Below are 18,280 nucleotides of genomic sequence, written 5' to 3' on the forward strand. Positions count from 1 at the left end.
CTTATGTGTAAAGGCACCAGATTAAAATCCAGATTATGACATTATATATTTGTTGCATGACGTAGGATAACTATTAAAAATACTGCTAAAATACTTCAGCCTCTTGTAATGCTTGTAATGCAGGGCTTCTTTTGAAAGTTGATTTTAAGGTGGTGTGGTGGTTAATGCTGTCACCTCACAACGAGAGGGTCCTGGAATTAAGTCCAGGTTGGTCTATTCTATTCTATTCTATTCTATTCTATTCTATTCTATTCTATTCTATATTCTATAAGGGTCACAGTGAATCAGATGAATTGCTAACAGATTGAGATTGAATCAGTAGAACTGTTGCAGTCCAAACTGAATATGAAAAACATAAAACAAGACTTTTTTCCCCCCTCCAGATGACAGACTTGGTTCAATAAAGGATTTTTTTTTTTAATTCATTTTCAAAATTCCCATCGTCATTTCAAAACATTTGGTTTTGATGAAGGAGGAAATCATGAAATGGACAACTTAACCAGCATATAGACTTAAAAAATATTGTTATTCTGACTGAATGCAAACACTGGCCTGTTAAGGTGTGTAATATTATAGTATAACACGTGTATTGTGTGTAAAAAATCCTTCTCTGTTTCTACAACTGTGTGAGGTCCTCGGTTTCCTGCAGTGTTCATGTCAACATTCATTCTGCTGTTTCAGTCGATGATGTGTCTTTTCATCAATCTGCTTTTATTGATCTCAGTAGGACTAAAAGAGGCACCAATGGACACCTTTTATTGGTCACAACTGGCTTGTATAGTTATTTTTTTATTATCTAGCTTTATTAATATTTTACGCCATGACCATGAGGCCTTTTTGTGTTTGTCTAGACTTGGTTTTCTCTTTTGTTAACAAAAAAAAAAAAGATAACTTCAAAATTCCTGGTTTGAATTGGAGCAATACATCAGTATAAATCCATGTTCATACATAGCCAGCCACCTCCATCCTGCCCAGGGCCTCAGCTGAGTAAGCACAGCGTGGAAATCCCATAATCATTTCTGAATGTGCCCAAAAGGCCCAAACAGGCAACTCTGACCCTCTAAACCGGCTGGTCCAGGTTCAAATGATGTCTCATGTTCCTCATGTGGATCTAACGAGAGGCCGCAGAACAGAGAGCTCTACCATGAAATTAATCTGCTCTACATGGTTCCACTTTATTCGAGCTGACAGCTTCACCAAGCTACTCAGGCTCATTCAACGGAGAATATATGAGAACTGCGGTGTTAAAATATCAGACAGTGATGTTAAGTGGCATTACACAACTTTTTCCTCCTTATCCTTTTGGTGGATCAAAGTTTTTCTGATGAGGTTTCAAGTGATCATCCTGCTGGATTATTCATGAAGCCTTAAAGTCTAAAAGTCCGGGCAATCTGACACTGTGAGTCTGAAGGTTCTGGCTCTGCTTTTTCTGTTTCAACACCTTCATTACAACCCAAAGTCTGATCTTTGCAGTTTTCAGTGGTTCGGCCGATTCAACCTGTCAGAGGTTTGGCTCTGCCGTGTTTCATTACTGTCAAGCTCAGTAGGTAACTCGTGGTGACGGGTCCTGAAAGGATCATGCTGAGAAGTTTCAGTTTTCCAATTTTAAACTACATTGTGATACAAGTGATATTAAAGAAATAGATGAAGCCTTAATGGCAAAAAAAAAAAAATGCAGAGCAAGAACAGAGAAATACAATGGAATGAAAATGCTGCAGACGCCAAAGCAACTTTATGTAAATTAAACCATCTCTGTTGCAATGAATCCACTAGTTGCTGGTGGTCGAGGCACAGTCGTGGTCTCTTGGTGTTGTTGACCCTCTACAGCCAGGTGGACTTAAGTAAAGAAGTTAAAATGGTACGTTCATCTTTTGTAACACAAATACATGTACTTTTACTGAAGTAAATAACATGACAACATGGATATTTTCTGAATACCTATGAAGCTGCAAGTCTGCTAAATGTTTCAGTTAATGTTTGCATGTTAACAGATCAGTTAGTTTCTATGTTTCTATAAATGATTTAGGGATTATTTAATCTCCAGACAACTTGAAGCGCTTGCAATGAGAAGCTCTAGACCAGCATGATGAACATTATTATTAGCAGAGAAAACACAGACATGTGACTGGTGTTTATTTCATATAACTTTATTGTAAAAGGGACACAGATATCAAAGCTAAAATAATGCCTCTTTGTTTACATATACAGTGAAAATACAGAGAGTAATACTCTTATACATATATGAAACAATTTGTGTCAGAAGCTGCCTCAAAAGAAATGAAGTTACTTCACATTGTCTTGGGGTCCAAAGTAAAACACACTTGAATCATTTATTAATATTCTATTAGCAGGTAAAATAGAATCTGAATGAGTATTTGGTCTAAATAATTCACCCTAAAACGTTTCCTGATACATTTCACCCATACAGTAAAATATTTTGTCCGCAGTTTAAAGGAAGTGGCTCTAAGTTCCCAACAGGCGCCACAGGACATAACGTAAGAGCACTTAAAGTCAATTTAATACATTTAATGACATTTTCTACTTCACTTATCTTGTTAACACAACTCATGTCGACTGTTAACAGTTTGGAAAACATCCTTTCTGGTTACTTTAATACAGTTTATGACAGGAAAAGTGATCTATTTTATAATTATTGAGATATTTATTACATTAACTATATGAATTATTTGATTTTACACATTCACAATATTTTCACAAATAAATGATGGAGTGGTTATCAGGTTTTAATGGACTTACACAACAGAAAAAGATCTTTGCATATCAGCTGTGTTTGAAAACAAAAGATGAAACAGTTTCTAACAACTATGATATAAAATTTCAGACTGTTCACTTCTATTAGGTTAATGGAAAAAAAGAAAAATAAGGCTTGCAGGATAATTGAACCATTTGCTGCAAGCTGATAACGGTCAGTCAGTGAATAGAGAAAGAAAACAAAGACCACAGCCACTTGGACTCTCGTCACTATTTCCGGGGGGAAATGGTCAGAAGTTGAGTGGGACTGAGGATCCTGTGGGGTTCTGGGAGTGTCCAGATTGAAAGCACATGGGTTTGTTCTGTTTCGGCTCAGTGGCTCCATCGACACGTCATACATCAACCTAAACCAAGCCGTAAAAAAAATGAAACCAAAGTGTTTGATGGGGACTACTGGGAGGCTGAGCTCAATGATTTCGTGGCAACGGATTTTGTTTTCAATCAGTGGTTGATGGATGGAGCAGATTGAATGTATTCCTTCTCTGTTACACGTGAGGCCAGTTTGTAGGGAAACATAATTGGATGGAGCAACAAACGACGATAAACGTCCTCCATCCTCCCCACATTGTTAAACATGTTTTACTCCTCTGGACACGGAATTTGTTGCATATCATGTCAACATATTTGCCAACAACAGAGAACATACGCCGATCAGCCAATACATAATGGCCACAGACCACAGATGTGAATAACACAGACTCACTGAGGCGTGGGGCTTATTAGCAGGTGTGATATGTCTGATGGAGCCTCAACGTTTTGGACCTGATCGAATATAAAAACAGGGTAAAATGCAATATCACATGAACACGTGCGAACGCTGATTTTCTAACAGGACACGGTGAGATGAACTATCTCGTGAGAAAAATGTATACTGATCGATTGATTTCACACAAATATTGACCTGGAGGCAAATCCATTTACTTTCTGGGCCAAATTCAGATTTATCAGCCGTGACGCTCCATGGTGTTTAAAGACTTCACTTCAGATTGTTTTCCATTCAATCACTCTATGCTGAAGACAGGCAAACAAACAAATGTGACTCAGTTTCCACACACAGACAAAAATCTCAGTTGAAGGGCCAAACTCTCAACTTCCAGGACTCCAAGCCATTTAAAGTGGTACAGAAACGACACGAGGCAGGTCGGTACACCTGGACATGTGTGTCTTATTAGTGTTTGTCTTGTCCACCATGTAGCCTGCCTTCCCTCAGAGTCAGCTGGGATCAGCTCAGTCCATGTTATGGCTGATATATGGTATATGACAAATACTGCATGGATCCATATAAAATACTGCACTCAGTGGGAACAGCAAATTGCATTAAAAGAGGCATTTAGTAAGACTACATAATATATCAAATTAAATCAAAAATCAAAATCAAAATAAAATAAAATCAATCACATAAAAAAGACATCTGATAATAAAGTGGCTCAAATATATATATATATAATATATATATATATATATATATAAGTAGTAATCAACCAAAACTTTCTTATTCACCACAATGAGCCGTCGCTCTGACAGATCATTAGCTTTTCCTTCCTACTGAGGACAGGTGTTGGTCTGAAAATACTGCAGTGAAACTCCTCTTCTGTCACCCAAAACAACCTTTTCCTTCTTTTCCAACTAGTGAAGGAATGTTGAGGCTTTTGTGTTTCATTTAACCGGATAAATATTTGGTCTCTGATTACAAACATGCAGAATCAATGTAAAAGCTGCCTTGACGGATATTTTATTTGTTACTGTGGGGTTTGTTTTTGTACAGTGTGAACTCCAAGTCGCCTAACTTTTGCTGTCATTTCTAACTTGTGACTCCATCTAGTTGCTTGATGAAAATAGAAACATATCCTCTGGATTTTTTCATAAAACAAACACTGAAAGATAATTATGCTCATGGCATTTAATATAAAGCACCGTAATGGCCAGTGCTTGTTCATATTTCATGTTTTCCCTGCTTTAATTCTACAGCAAGTTTAAAGTTTGATACCAGGTGTGTGGTTGTTGTTGTTGTTGTTGCCCTTTTTAGTTCAACAGTTTCTGTCAAAATCACCTCAGATATCAATGAAATATTTCCAAGTTATTTTTTTTATGTTATTCATTAGGAATCAGGCTATTGTTATTATCATAATATAAATGAAGGTGTCAAAACTTGAATTTTCAAGTTTCCTTTGGTGTTCAATGTGAGTTCAACACTTCAAGTGGATCTGATTTGACTTGATGGCAACAAGACTGAAGCGAAAGTTACACACACACACACACACACACACACACACACACACACACACACACACACACACACACACACACACACACACACACACACACATCCCTTTGAGGGTTTGGCGGTGAAGTGCTGCTCCTGCAGGCGGCTGAAAGGGGAAGAGGCGTGTTTTCATCCATCCACGGCAGCGACGGAGGTTCAGAGGTCGGACCTGGGAATCATCAGGCTGCGTCGGCTTTCCTCTGGGTTCAGTTCTTCTTATTACGCCTTCTGGATTTCTTCACCCTATAAAGAAGCGGCAGACAAACGCTGATGAGAAGGAGAACGTCTGTCACTTTGGAGGCGTTTCAGTTTTGCCTTTCAACTGGTTTATGAAATTGCAGGAATGCTTTAAATCAAAGGATTTGTTATTTTTATCTGAAGGGATTTCAGGAGATTTTCTCCGAGATGTTGGACATTTTCAGGAATTTGTCCGGCTGATCAAACGGCCAGCATGTGGTAATCACTCCAAGACGTCACGTTTGGATGGTATAAAGTTAAATATTGTCTAAGTTTCATACTTTGTAGGTTTGCGTGACACGGAACCACATAAATGAAAGAAAGTAATACATTAGACTAAGTGAAATAGGAAGGATGAAATCTCTCTGTGGATGTTGAGATTGTTACCAATTTCATGTGTAATTTTTGTTTATTTGACTTGTTGTTTAAAGGGACTGCACCCCAGCGATGAACTGGTTCTTGTCACCCCAGATGAAAAATGAAATAAAGGTGGAGAGATTTAAAGTGGGTATAAAAAGCTGGCAGTGGGTTTTCACAGATTGTGTTGTTTGGAAACGAGTTTAAAAAGCAGTTTCTGTGACCGGATATAAAAGTATTTATTATCATTCCTGCAAGAACACAAGTTTAACACTGAAGAAATGGTATTGAATGAATTTGTTTGAGCCTTTGTCAGGCGTCTTCCTGTTGCTTTCAAAATAACAGTGGTGAGTCTTTACCCTTTGGATGCCTTTAACTTGAAAGCATGAAAGTTGTGACACGTTGCTCCATTGTGTGTTTTCCACACAGAGTGCCTTCAAGAAATCCAATTGTTTTGGATTTCAGTTGACCTTTTTGCTGTCAGAATGTCTCTAATTGGACGAGACTCTTGGTTCTGACGCGACTGTTGTAATGAGAACTTGAGCAGGAGCAGAGGTTTTTTTTTTTTTTTTTTTTTTGAAGATTCAGAACATCTGTAAAACACTCTGAGCTCCGGCCAAAACACGCAGCCTCCTGCTGAGCTGCGTGCAAAATATCATCTGTCAATTAAACAAGCTGACCACTTCTCAGTTTATTCACTGGAGATGTAACGAGTTCAAATCCTTCTTTCATGTCTTTCATTGAGACTCAAGTGAAACTGAAGCTCCCTGAGGTCCAATACATGATGCATCACCCTGAATATGTACTAAACTATGCAAAAGATGTTGGGGGTAAAAAAAAAAGAGAGTTGTGTTAGTATTTGAATAACCTTCATCGTACTGGACTATTTGTTATTCCTCATGATCAAGACTGAGAGATTGACAGGAACTCACGGGAGACATTATATTTCTAAGTTGGTTTTCTTTCACTGGCTTCCTGGAACAACTGAATCTATTCCTCTTTGATATTCGTGTGTTCATATTTTTGAAGTTCTGAGGTCAACCTGCACTGCCTCAAAACAGCTTTCTCTCCGGATTTCTGTATTAATGGTGATGAGATGGCTGTGGTGTCATTGGCTTTATATAAATATAAATAAAGTGAACAAAAAAAAGGCAAGAAAAGAGAGAGAAGTATATCAGTTAGTCAAACAGCTTCAAATAAATGAATAAAGTCAGAACCCAAAGTCTCTATAATAAATAATAAAACAGTTTGATGATCCACTTACTGAACTTTGCTGGATTCCTCATATGTTTTGTTTTCTTTATTGCCTGATACTATTCTTGTTTTACTTTACTGTTGCTTTCTAATCTGTTGATAATCTTAACTCTGTATTCTCATGTAGCGCTTTCATCTCTTTCTTTGGTCTCGTTGCTTTTCCTGACGACTTACTTTGCTAAATACGTAACTAAATAAATGAAAACTCCTAAGAAGTTCTCTGCTGCACTAATTTCTCAGAGTTGTGTTTAGAGTTTTCAAACAAACTCAAAGTTTGATTAAAAAAAAAAAAAACTCCTGCTGTGTCGGACAGATTCTCATTATTTCTTTCAAATAAAGCAGTTAAATCAAGAATATAACTATCTTGGAGCTGGTCTGACTTGTTGCTGCATTCCTCAGTTTTCTAATGGAATTGTGTCGTTCTCCTCTGTTTGCTGCTGAGCTGCAATGATCTGTGACGTCTCCCCTTTCCAAACTACACTTTCTCCGAAATGTCCACATGCATGCATGTCTTCTGCTGACATAATAAACAATGCCTCATAAATCGCCTAAAAATCCTTTATTGTTTGTTTTCCCGTCGCACTCCTGAAGTGTTTATGGAGTTTTAAGTAGCAGACATGCAGCCGGGTGATAATCACCACCAGACATGCTTTATGAGGAAGGTATGCATTTTTACCACATACGTAGCTCATTAAAAACATTTTTTTTTTTTTTTTACATGTATAGTTTACTCACTCACACACTGCTTATTTAGCCAGGCCAGCCCCTCTGTTAATGTCCAATTAGTGACGATAATTAAAGTGTGGAAACAGGTTTTTTTTTTATGATTAATAAAAGCAGAGGTGAAACTATAACATGAAGTGGGCTGAGGCGGTAAAAATTCTTCATGTCTGTGAATTCTGCAGCCCTGCAGCTCTCATGAGAACCAGACAGATTTAATTCACAGATAGTAATTCAGCCGCTTACATTAACCATGTCACCGATTTCAGAGAGTCATTGTCAGCGGGAAAGTGAGCAATGGCCAATTTCTAGCTGTGATTTATTTCTTCCTCCACCGACTCTAAACTCAGAGGAGAGGGGCGCCATATTTCATCACTGCTTCTGTCACAGATGCTCCAACGCTTCCCAGAGGTTTTCCTTACTTGTTAATGGCGTTCTTTAAGTACTGCTGCAGCCATTTGGTCTCTGGGTTGATGCAGACCTCTCTGTTGTTCTTCAGTTTGGCGCTGTGGAAGGAAAAAAACAATATTGAGACGTCAGTGTTTCTGTAGAACAGTCCACGATTTGCTGATGAAGTGACTTTACCGCATAATTTACATTTAATTCATCATTCCTACTCCTGACTGGTGTCCATGAGAAGCAGCTTAAAAGCAAAGCTGTTGTTCTTCAAGACGTGTCATAAATCAGATTGAAGGGATATTTTCAGCACTGGGCCTCTTTTGTGGCTTCACATCCGGTGAGGATGTACAGGACACAGAGCGGATCACTTCACTGACTTCAACCAAAGTGTGACAGGACCTGTCTGGAACCCCAACAACACTGGCTTGGCATTTTAATTAACGAGGAGCTCATCAGAGTTCCTCTTCCTCTCAGGGAACATTGCTTAAATCAATCCATAAATCAGTCCACGTGTGTTTAAATAACCAGTTCTTTGAAGGTTTATTGAGTGTAGAAACACTAGGTTTTACATCAAATTCAAAGTGCAAAATGACAAGAAAGCAGACGGTGACGGCAACATGTAAATAAAGGAGAAACTCACAAACCCTTCAGAAGACAATCATCAAAGTACAATCAACACCTCTACATGTTATCTGTCTCTAACAGGAAGTGCTTCAAATGAACAAAACCACACACATGAAACCATTTCCAGCAAACAAATTTAACGAAATTTGACAGATTTCCTTTCTAAACTGTCCCTCTATATAATGTATTATTTGCAAAAGAAATGACTTCCTAGAAACATTTTCAGAAACAAATTAATTCCATGTGCACTTTCCCTGCATGAATCTGTTTTCAAGTTTCAAGTTAAAAACATTAATCAGAAGCACTGACTGCCTTGTCTTACCAAATCAGCACATACGATATCTCCATATTTGACATGACTGTTTAATAATCTATTCTGTGACAGTCATCAATTTGTAATGATTAATTTGAAAGAAACAAAACAAATAAAAATGTTGGCAAATATGGTCACTTTCCTGATTAAAAAGAAATATATATCATAACATTTTTTTTAAAATAAAACTCAATTGAAAAATATTTGGAATAAAAGAAATAAACAAACATGAAGAGATTAAAAACAAATAAATATTAAGATGAAAAGGTACATTCTAAATGGTTGTTTCAGTGTGTTTTGTGTTGGACATCCTTGTTACAAATGTTGTTTCCACTCATTTTATCTAATGGATGAAAAATTGCAATATATATGACATTTTTCTTTCAAACTGATTTTTTTTCTCATCTAAATTATTCACCTTTGCTTTATATTCTGTAGTTCTGAATAAATTACATTAAGATGTATTTTTGGTGAAGCGAAGCTAAACAGAAGGAAAACGGATACATTTAAAAACACATCTAAGTAAAAACAAGTAGATTAAGATCTTTGAAAACCTCACAAGTAAAGAAAATCCAACGGAGGTTGTTTAAAGCATCATCAACTAAATGTACTTCTAACTTCAAACTTATCGAGTGAGAAGATTAAAGAACACCAACGCTGAGTGAGTCCACTGCCAGAAGAGAAGTCAGAGGGAATTGGATGTCATTTTTCAGGATAATGTCTGATAATGTTTACGAAAGCTGAGCTCAGAATCACTTCAGCTCAGCAGTGAAGCTCTCAGCTCGTCCTCTTCCAACCCGGCACTGACCAGCCGGAGGAGAACGACCCCCCCCCCCCCCCGTCACTGAGAAATAGCAGCTTTCTGTTTTCACTCAGGGCCAGCAAAGAGGGAGGCGAGCATCTCGCAGTAAAACTGTCTGGACGCCGCACACTTCACATCTTCACACGTCGCCCGACAGGCTCCATCTCACTCTGATTGAAAGGCCACACAACACGGGCATGTGTCTCATTATGGAATACTCAAAACATTCTTCCTCTGATTATTTACATTTCATGAATCAGAAAGAACAAAAAAAAAACCCTCTCCATAAAGTCTCAATAATTCTCATTTGATCACAGTGGCAAGGTTTTTTAATTCAATTAAGCACTAAGAAATATTATAATAACATCTTCTTCTCTTTACCCCAAACCGATTTGTTCCGTTACTTTCAGATTAGACACTATATTACAAACCATAACAATTGGAATACAATTAAAACTACCCCACCAAATGTTGAAACCTACCTGATAAATATAATGAGACACCATCTACCAAACAAAAAACATGTTTCCCTTTTACCGTATTTTCCACACTATAAGGCACCGGATTATATGGCACACCTACATTTATTGACATAATTTACAACTTTGTTAATATATAAGGTGCACCATATTATAAGGCACATGGAATAGACCAGTGGTCAACAACCTTTATAGCTCAAAGCCATTATGTTACATTTTCCACTGATTCTAACACCCAGAGAGGTGCACACACTTTATTTTGATAGTCCAACCTGCAGCCTATGCCAGGAGGACACTACACACAAAACCTTCTTCACTACTGGTTGACAACTTACAACTACCGGTAATAAACTAAACTACATGAACTAAGCAACAAAAACACAACACAACACAATTATTACCGACACCACAAACCAAATATAACCCCCAATAATTGCATTTAAAACACCACAAACAGAAACTCCCATAATGCATTGCATGCACCGCGCGCTTCTTCTTCTACGGGGAAAATGAAGTCGGCGGCTGCTTACAGTCCAGAGGTGGTCGCTTGCAAGGCATGATGGGAATTCATGTTTTGTGTTGTTGGAGGTTATTGTGGGTTGTTGTTGGGCTTGGTGTTGTGTTGATTGTGTTTATGTGTTTTTGTTCCCCAGTTTAGGGAGTCATTATTTCATCTAGTTTATTTTGGTTTGTTAGAATGTTGGTGTGCAACCATGAATGATGAAGGTGTTGTGCGGAGTGTCGTCCGCTCTGAAGATTTAGAGTTGTCAAAATAAAAGCTTCTGGTTGTTCAGCTGTCAAATAGCATCTCAAGTAGAACAATTCTTCCATATATAAGGTGCACCGGGTTATAAGGGCACTGGAAGCTTTTGAGAAAATTAGAGGTATTTAGGTGCCTTATAGTGCGGAAAATACGGTATATAGAAACCTGCTACTGGACACATCCGACAATACTCACTACGTTAAAAATAAATGGGAGCTGGAACTGAATATTATAATAGAGGATGGAGAGTGGGAAACAATGTGTAGTGGCTGTCATAAAGGAATCAATAGTAACACGTGGAAAGAGTTTGACTGGAAGACGAAGATAAGGTTCTTTAACACTCCTTTGGTGGTTTCTAAATTTGTTGACCATCCGAATGCAAGAAAGTGTTGGAGGGGATGTGGAATGGCTGGCGATCATTCACATATATTCTGGGATTGCCCAAGTTTGACTCCTTTCTGGAGGGTGTGAAGAGTGAGATAAGGTTCTGGGAGTCGATGTACCGAACACGCCAGGCCACTTTCTTCTTGATTTGACTCCCGAGAACAAGTTTACAAAAAACCAAAAGTACCTGCTACATATACTATTGATGACTGCAAGGAAAATGGTGAGAATAAAGTGGAGGAATTCAGCCACCAGCAGTGGGACAATGGAAACAAAAAGTGAGAGAGGCGTATGGAACGGAGGCTTTAACGGCAAAACTACAGTTGAAGTCTGAGATCTTCATGAAAAAATGGTTCCCTATAGAAAAATACCTGTCCAACGGATTGGCCACCTACACGACACGGTAATGTTTTAACTGCACATCTTTCCATGTATTTGTCTCATGTCGGTTCTGTTGTCATAGTATTATTATTGTTATTTTTCTTACACTGTCATGTACACGCTGTCTTGCTGTCGAGGAAGGTTCTGTAACGTGAGTTCTCATGTTCATGTTTATTATTAAAAAATGAATAAAAATAAAGTTAAAAAAAATAATAACATCTTCTGTGGAAAAACATTCTATACTGTATATCTATAACCTCAATAAGGTTTTGTTATTTTGAATATTGATTATCATAATTTGACTTTTAAATTCTGTTTCAGCCTTTAAAGATTGTCTTTAAAAGATTCTGAATATTGTTTATCCAAGGTTGCATCCTGTGGGAACTGTGAAGACACCAGTTGGGAAAATCCCACTTTCCAGTTTACAGCGTTCACAAGACCATAATAAACAAACAACATGGCGGCTTTGTTGTGTCACTTTACTGCTGAGACAAACTGTCAGGGATACGGACAGGACCCAAGTGCAGGACTCTGGAGGCAGGCTGGGTTCAGTCAAGTCTTTTATTTCACACTGACAGCACTTGACTTCAATCACTGGACAGGACAGACGAGACATGGAAGACTAACAGACCAACAATGACTAAACACAGACAGGACATACATATAGGGCAGGGTGATGACTGGAATTGGCCCCAGGTGTGGAACGGGACCGCCCAGACCTGTGGCCCGCCCAGTCTTAAGGGAGATCCCAGCCGACCTGCTGACACAAACAAGCTCGTCTCAAACTCGATTCCACGCGTCTTGCATGTGTCTTGGCCGTTCAGATTGGGCTGTTGTTGGCATGTTTTGTGAAGCGGTGAGGGAACGCCCTCATTTAGTTAGAAACTAATAAAAATAAAACACCTGATGGATTCCGAGTGTCGGTAGTGACATTTAATAATTTTCCACCAAAGCAGCTGCGGGTTGCATGAAGTCCGAGCTGCTTCTGGGAACTTTCTGGAACGTCCCACTTACTCAGTGGGAAATTCCCAGTTGAAATGCCTTCAGATGTGTGTTACAGTAATTTCTGACTTCCAAGTTACTCATCCTGACCATCTTTTGGTGAACTTGACTTAATATTTAAAAGCAGACACTTGAAGACCTGTTTTCTTCAGGAGAAACCCGATTTCTTTGTGTTTATCCGTTGCGATGCAGCAGAGTGTTCCTGTGATGTCTGGAGCGTGGTCTCAGAGCTCAGCCACATGTTTAGGCCAGGATTTGTTCTGTTGTCAGCATGAAAGGGTGAGTGGCGAGGTCCTGGCCTCACCCAAACATGTTGGATGTCACACCTCCGTGGTAAAAGGCCGCACATGAGAGGCAAACATCCCGGAGGTGTGACGCCTCAGTGCTCTTCTGTCTCCTCCCTCCATCGCTCGATCACACGACTCCGCACATTGAAGAGGTTCCTCTGATTGCGTTTGGCCTTGCCACCCCAGCAACATGTCGCCTCCCGGATTCCTCGCCTCCACCGAGATGCACCCGCATGAGCAAATGGTTTAGAGGCATCAGTCCCCAAATCCCTCAAACTAACACGAGTCAGGAGGCCAAGCGGCTCAGTAACTGGATCTGTGTTTGCTTTTCCTCCAGGGATGTCCCGCCTTCCCCCCTCCTCCTGCTCTATTCCGTGAGGGGGTGCCAGCTCTTCCGCTCAGAAGTCCTCCGCGGTTTTGATGTGTCTCCCTTCATCCTGTTTATCTGTCTGCTTGTCTGGATGACCAGCCGAGAGCTTAAACTCTAATTGACTTGGCCGGAGTTCCACAAGCAGCAGGTAGTAATTACTTCACAGCAAGTTAATACCAACAGCATGCTGGGTGGGTGTGGGGTGAGGGACGCACCATGGGCTGGGGGGGGGTGTTACTTGCTTTCTTTCATCTGCTTGAATAGAGATATCAGCTGCGCTCCTTCTTCTCCGGATGAATTGTTTATGTTATGGAGAGTGTGCAGGCCAGTCCTCGCTGACCTTTTGCCATTCAGCCACCCTCTCCGGTGAGCGCTGGGCTCCGCTCACTTATTTTTTGTTTGGAAGGATCCGAGCACCTCGGCCTTTTCGACATTTTTTGGTTTCTGTCACCCACTTTTCTATAGCCAGCAAATGAATGAGGCTTTTTAGTTAATGTGTTCCATGTGACATTGTAGAAATTAAGAAAAAGAAGAAAAAGAACAGCCAACTAGGGGGAAAGGAACACAGGAGGTCAGCGGGAATACAAAGGTAATCACTTTGACCCTTAACTATTGCTTCCTTTGCAAAACAGAAACGGTTCCCTCGAGCTGTAGCTGTTCCTCTCTGGGAGTACACACACACACACACACACACACACATGCACGCACGCACGCACGCACGCACGCACGCACGCACGCACGCACGCACACACACACACACACACACACACACACACACACACACATGCACGCACGCACGCACGCACGCACGCACGCACGCACGCACGCACACACACACACACACACACACACAAATACACAAATACAATTAATGGTTTGTTGCACATTCATTGTGTCTCGCAAGAGTGTTACTGTGATTTGGCAGGAGTTTTGCAGTAGATTTGTAATACTATTACCGGTATAGATAGATAGATAGATAGATAGATAGATAGATAGATAACTTTATTAATCCCCGAAGGGAAATTGTTTTGTTGCAGCATTCTGGTTTATAAATATATGTATATGTATAGTAAATTTGCAGTAGTTTTACAGCAATATTGCAATAGACTTCTGCTTTTCATCTTTTCAGTAGATTGTTAGTATTTTTTATGATCATTTTATGTTAAGTTTCACAGTTGTCTGGCAGCAGTTTTGACGATTGTTTGCAGTTAATTTGCACTAGCTTTACTGCTGTTTTGCTTTTGTATAAATCATATCAGCTTTATATGTCCAGCATTTGTAAAGAAAAACACATTTGTGGGCAATATTTTTTTATCGCAATCCTTAAAAAAAAGAAAGCAGAAAGATCTTAGTTAATCAGATATCTTCTGATTAACTAAATTCCACTTTCACTGTTGCGGAAACTAAATTGTTTGTTATTTCTGAGGTAGAATTACAGTCAAGGGTTTACATCACTGCCTCTCTTGATGGATTGATAAAAACAGATCTTTCCTCTGAGAATGCTGAGGTCCTGTGAGCGGTTAGTATTTTACACCATGGAGGTAAACGCTGATGAAAGAACATCTTAAAAAGTCTCTGTCAGTGAAGCAACCAGCTATTTGCTTGTTGACGCATTTGTTCTTGTGGCTCAGATCAAACCAGCCAGTAAATCTCACAAGAACACACTGAAATCTAAAGGATCTGACTTTCAACAAGCCACAGGAGTGACAGAACCATTCAAACCACCGTCAGACAATCCAGGAAAAGCTTCCTAACCACCCCTGTGATTTCCAACCTGTTTACTCACATGACTTGGAAGGGGCAGTTGGGCGTGTGCAGGAACTTGAGCTCTTTGATGGAGCGCTGAGGAACGGTGTTGAGGGTGGAGCGACACCAGCACCGCTCCACCAGACTGATGGGCTTCGCTGCAAACACAGGAGGATGAGAATTAGCAGGTTCCAGGATGACGATGAAGAACAGGATGCAAATTACGTTTTTTTTTAAAGAGAATTTGTTGAATGACGACCCATTTTTTGGTTCACGTTATGACTCTGAGACACAAACTTCATGGATACTTCAGTTTACATTAGTGAAGCAGGTATCTTCTCCATTTCAGTCACAATCAAACCGCTATTCACTATATCACTTACATATATGTAGTATTTCATGTGCAAATTGATACAGATCTTGACGTCACGCTCATGAAAAAGGATTTCCCCGACCTCGTCAGCTGGAGATTCAAAATTCAAATAACTTTGTTACGCGACAACAGTGGTGGGGCAGAGTCAGAGAAACCTTAGAAGTCGAACCCAAACTATCGTTTTTTTGCAAAGTAGTGTTTTACATTTCACTCGGCCTTTAAATGTAGATGTGCTGAGTGTGAGCTGTAAATATGAACCAAGAAAAAAAAACCTACAAAAACATTAGGGCATGAGAGCATAAAGCAGTCGGTAAAATCATACTGCAGCATTAAATGATTGACTGTTTTAATAAAAGCAAAATTAGATCAAAAGAAAAACTCATCAAACACATCAGTGAAATATGTCTTGAACAGTTTGATTTCTTGATAACACACATCTCTCACTTGACAAAGGAAACCGATGCGGATTCAAATGAAGCCAAGAAGAGGTCATTCTGGTTCAAATGACCATGTGAAGTTTTCACATTCATCGAGAAATACAACTCATAGTAGCTTCTGCTTCACTGACAGTGTAATTAAAAGCATCTTTTTGCTCAGTGGACAAATTAAAAGCACGTTTAATCGACTGTAACAAATCTATACAAACCATGGGAACGTGTGAGTCCACCTATTTCTCTGAACAACATATTCATTAAAAAGAGATTAGCTCTTTTTGACCACACACACACACACACACACACACTCAGCCGGGCCACTCGAGAGAAGGGTCCTTGACATTCAGTTTGCGATATTCGCCCCTTTATGAATGGAGCCTCAGTAACTCAGACGTCTCAGTGGAAACACCTCCAGTACATTTTCTCAAAATGATTAGTAATCACCCCTGTGCCTCCGTGGGGGCCGGAGATGCACAAAAATACTTTTCAAGTGATTCAAGCTAGCAGAGTTTCGAAAGAAACGAGGACGGTTGTAAAAACATCAGTGAAGTGATGAAGGAAAACAGCCGGCAGTAAAAGTTAGAACGGACTCAAACTGCCTAATTGCCTCAAAGCCTGAAATACAGTGGTTGGCTTTTCTTTTAACGGTGCGCTGAAAGTGCAGCTTTTTAAAAAAAAAATTTTTAATCACACAAAACTAAGATTCTGCAGGAAAAAATCTTAGGAAATCTCTACAGCTTTTACTTTCTAAAAGCCATTTCTTTCCCAAACAAACAACAACGTGCAACCAGCAGACCTTTGCGCTCAGGTTCAGCGTTTTGCATTTCATATGCATGTTCATTCAGAAAAACCAAATGTCCTGCCACAAATGGCCAAATCCCCAATAATATCAGCCTCATGAGTCACACTCTTCCAGGGTCTTTTCTCATGCTAAAGAGGGGATCCTCATGCAGCATCATGTTCAGAAGAGATCATCCAGCGCTATTGCCCTTGCGCATTGTTTATCCCTAATTAGAAACTAATTATAAGAAAGCAAAGAGAAAAGGCAAATGCACACGTTGAGTCCCCAACTCTTTAATATGCAATCAGGGCTTGACTGGGGCTGAAACAACACGCTTAGCATAACACAGGCCCAGCGGCTCAGCGCTATTTGGGCGAACATGTGTGAAATCAATGTGGGTCAGCATTGTGGCATCACTCCACGTCTAACTGGGAATTCTGCCCCAAGATGCTCAAATGTTTTCAATAATTACAGCAAAATGTGTTTCATTTTCAGTAAGTTCTCTACATGCAAAGTCTAAAAACTTTTTAGCTGAACACGGAATTTTGTGCTAATCGCTTCAAATTCACAAGTGAAGAAGGTAAAAAAAAAAAACACCAAGATTTTCATTTAAAAATGGACCCAAATGAGGGAAATATGAGTTGGTTGAAATGTCTTGCTTTTGTTTTGGAAATAGGTGCACAAGACAGTTCTTAGCAGTGCTCACAAGTTGAATAATCATTTTGTGAAAAGATTAATTAATGCTTTAATAATAATTCAAATACATGGTAAAAAAATTAAATAGTTGGAAATAGTTCCGTTTAATTGAATAGTTTCAATAGGTGACATTGAAATCAATCAAGTTCTTCGAATTTAAATTAATAAATTAGATTAACATTGAAGAAAAAGCAATTCAATTAAGTTGATCCAAATATTTCCAATTATTTTCTTTTTGCAGTGCAGAGAATAATTCAAAACACTAAAACTAACTCTAAAACAAGGACCAAAGAATAAATAACAGATGAAAGATTATGAACAACTTTTGCTTAAAGCTTGACTATTTAACTGATTTTCAAAGTCCAGGAAATTGCGAAATCATAGGGTAAAAAAAAAAAGCCTGCTGTCAGAAACTCCAGCATCTAAACCTCACCCCTGCAGCCCGGCGGGAAGCGTTAAGATGCCCAGACGGGCTCATCCTGCCCCACACTCACCGTTGGCGGGGGGCACATGAGTGGCCACGGCCAGCAGAGCCATCAGGACCATCAGGGCCAGCAGCTTGACGTCCATGGAGGCTGACCGGCTGCAGGAGGGTGGCTCCGCTTCTCTGCTACAATCCAGAGCTCCACTGTGGCTGCCAGCTCTGCTCTGCTCTGTGTTAAAGCTCCAGAGGGGGGAGAGAGAGAGAGAGAGAGAGAGAGAGAGAGAGAGAGAGAGAGACCCATTTTCTCATGAGGAAGAGTGTATCCAGCATGAGAGGAGCCGAGCTGAGAGAAGGAGGGGGAGGAGAGGGGGGTGGGATAGGGGGGGGGGGGGGTCAGTAGAGACCTCCTCAATTGTTAA

At 39.7% G+C, this 18,280-nt stretch overlaps 1 protein-coding gene across 1 annotated transcript; it reads right to left on the reverse strand.

Annotated features, from left to right (window-relative positions):
* Window positions 1-2,126: 2,126 nt before the first annotated feature.
* On the reverse strand, window positions 2,127-18,055 carry cxcl12b (chemokine (C-X-C motif) ligand 12b (stromal cell-derived factor 1)). Its single transcript, XM_080520477.1, has 4 exons — window positions 17,932-18,055; window positions 15,194-15,311; window positions 8,026-8,109; window positions 2,127-5,278 (listed from the first exon to the last, which is right to left on the reverse strand). Exons 1-4 carry the CDS (start codon window positions 18,005-18,007, stop codon window positions 5,242-5,244), a joined length of 315 nt encoding a protein of 104 aa, XP_080376603.1. The 5' UTR covers window positions 18,008-18,055; the 3' UTR covers window positions 2,127-5,241.
* Window positions 18,056-18,280: the final 225 nt, after the last annotated feature.

This window comes from Blennius ocellaris (genome assembly GCF_963422515.1).
Source record: "Blennius ocellaris genome assembly, chromosome: 3".
NCBI lineage: Eukaryota > Metazoa > Chordata > Actinopteri > Blenniiformes > Blenniidae > Blennius > Blennius ocellaris.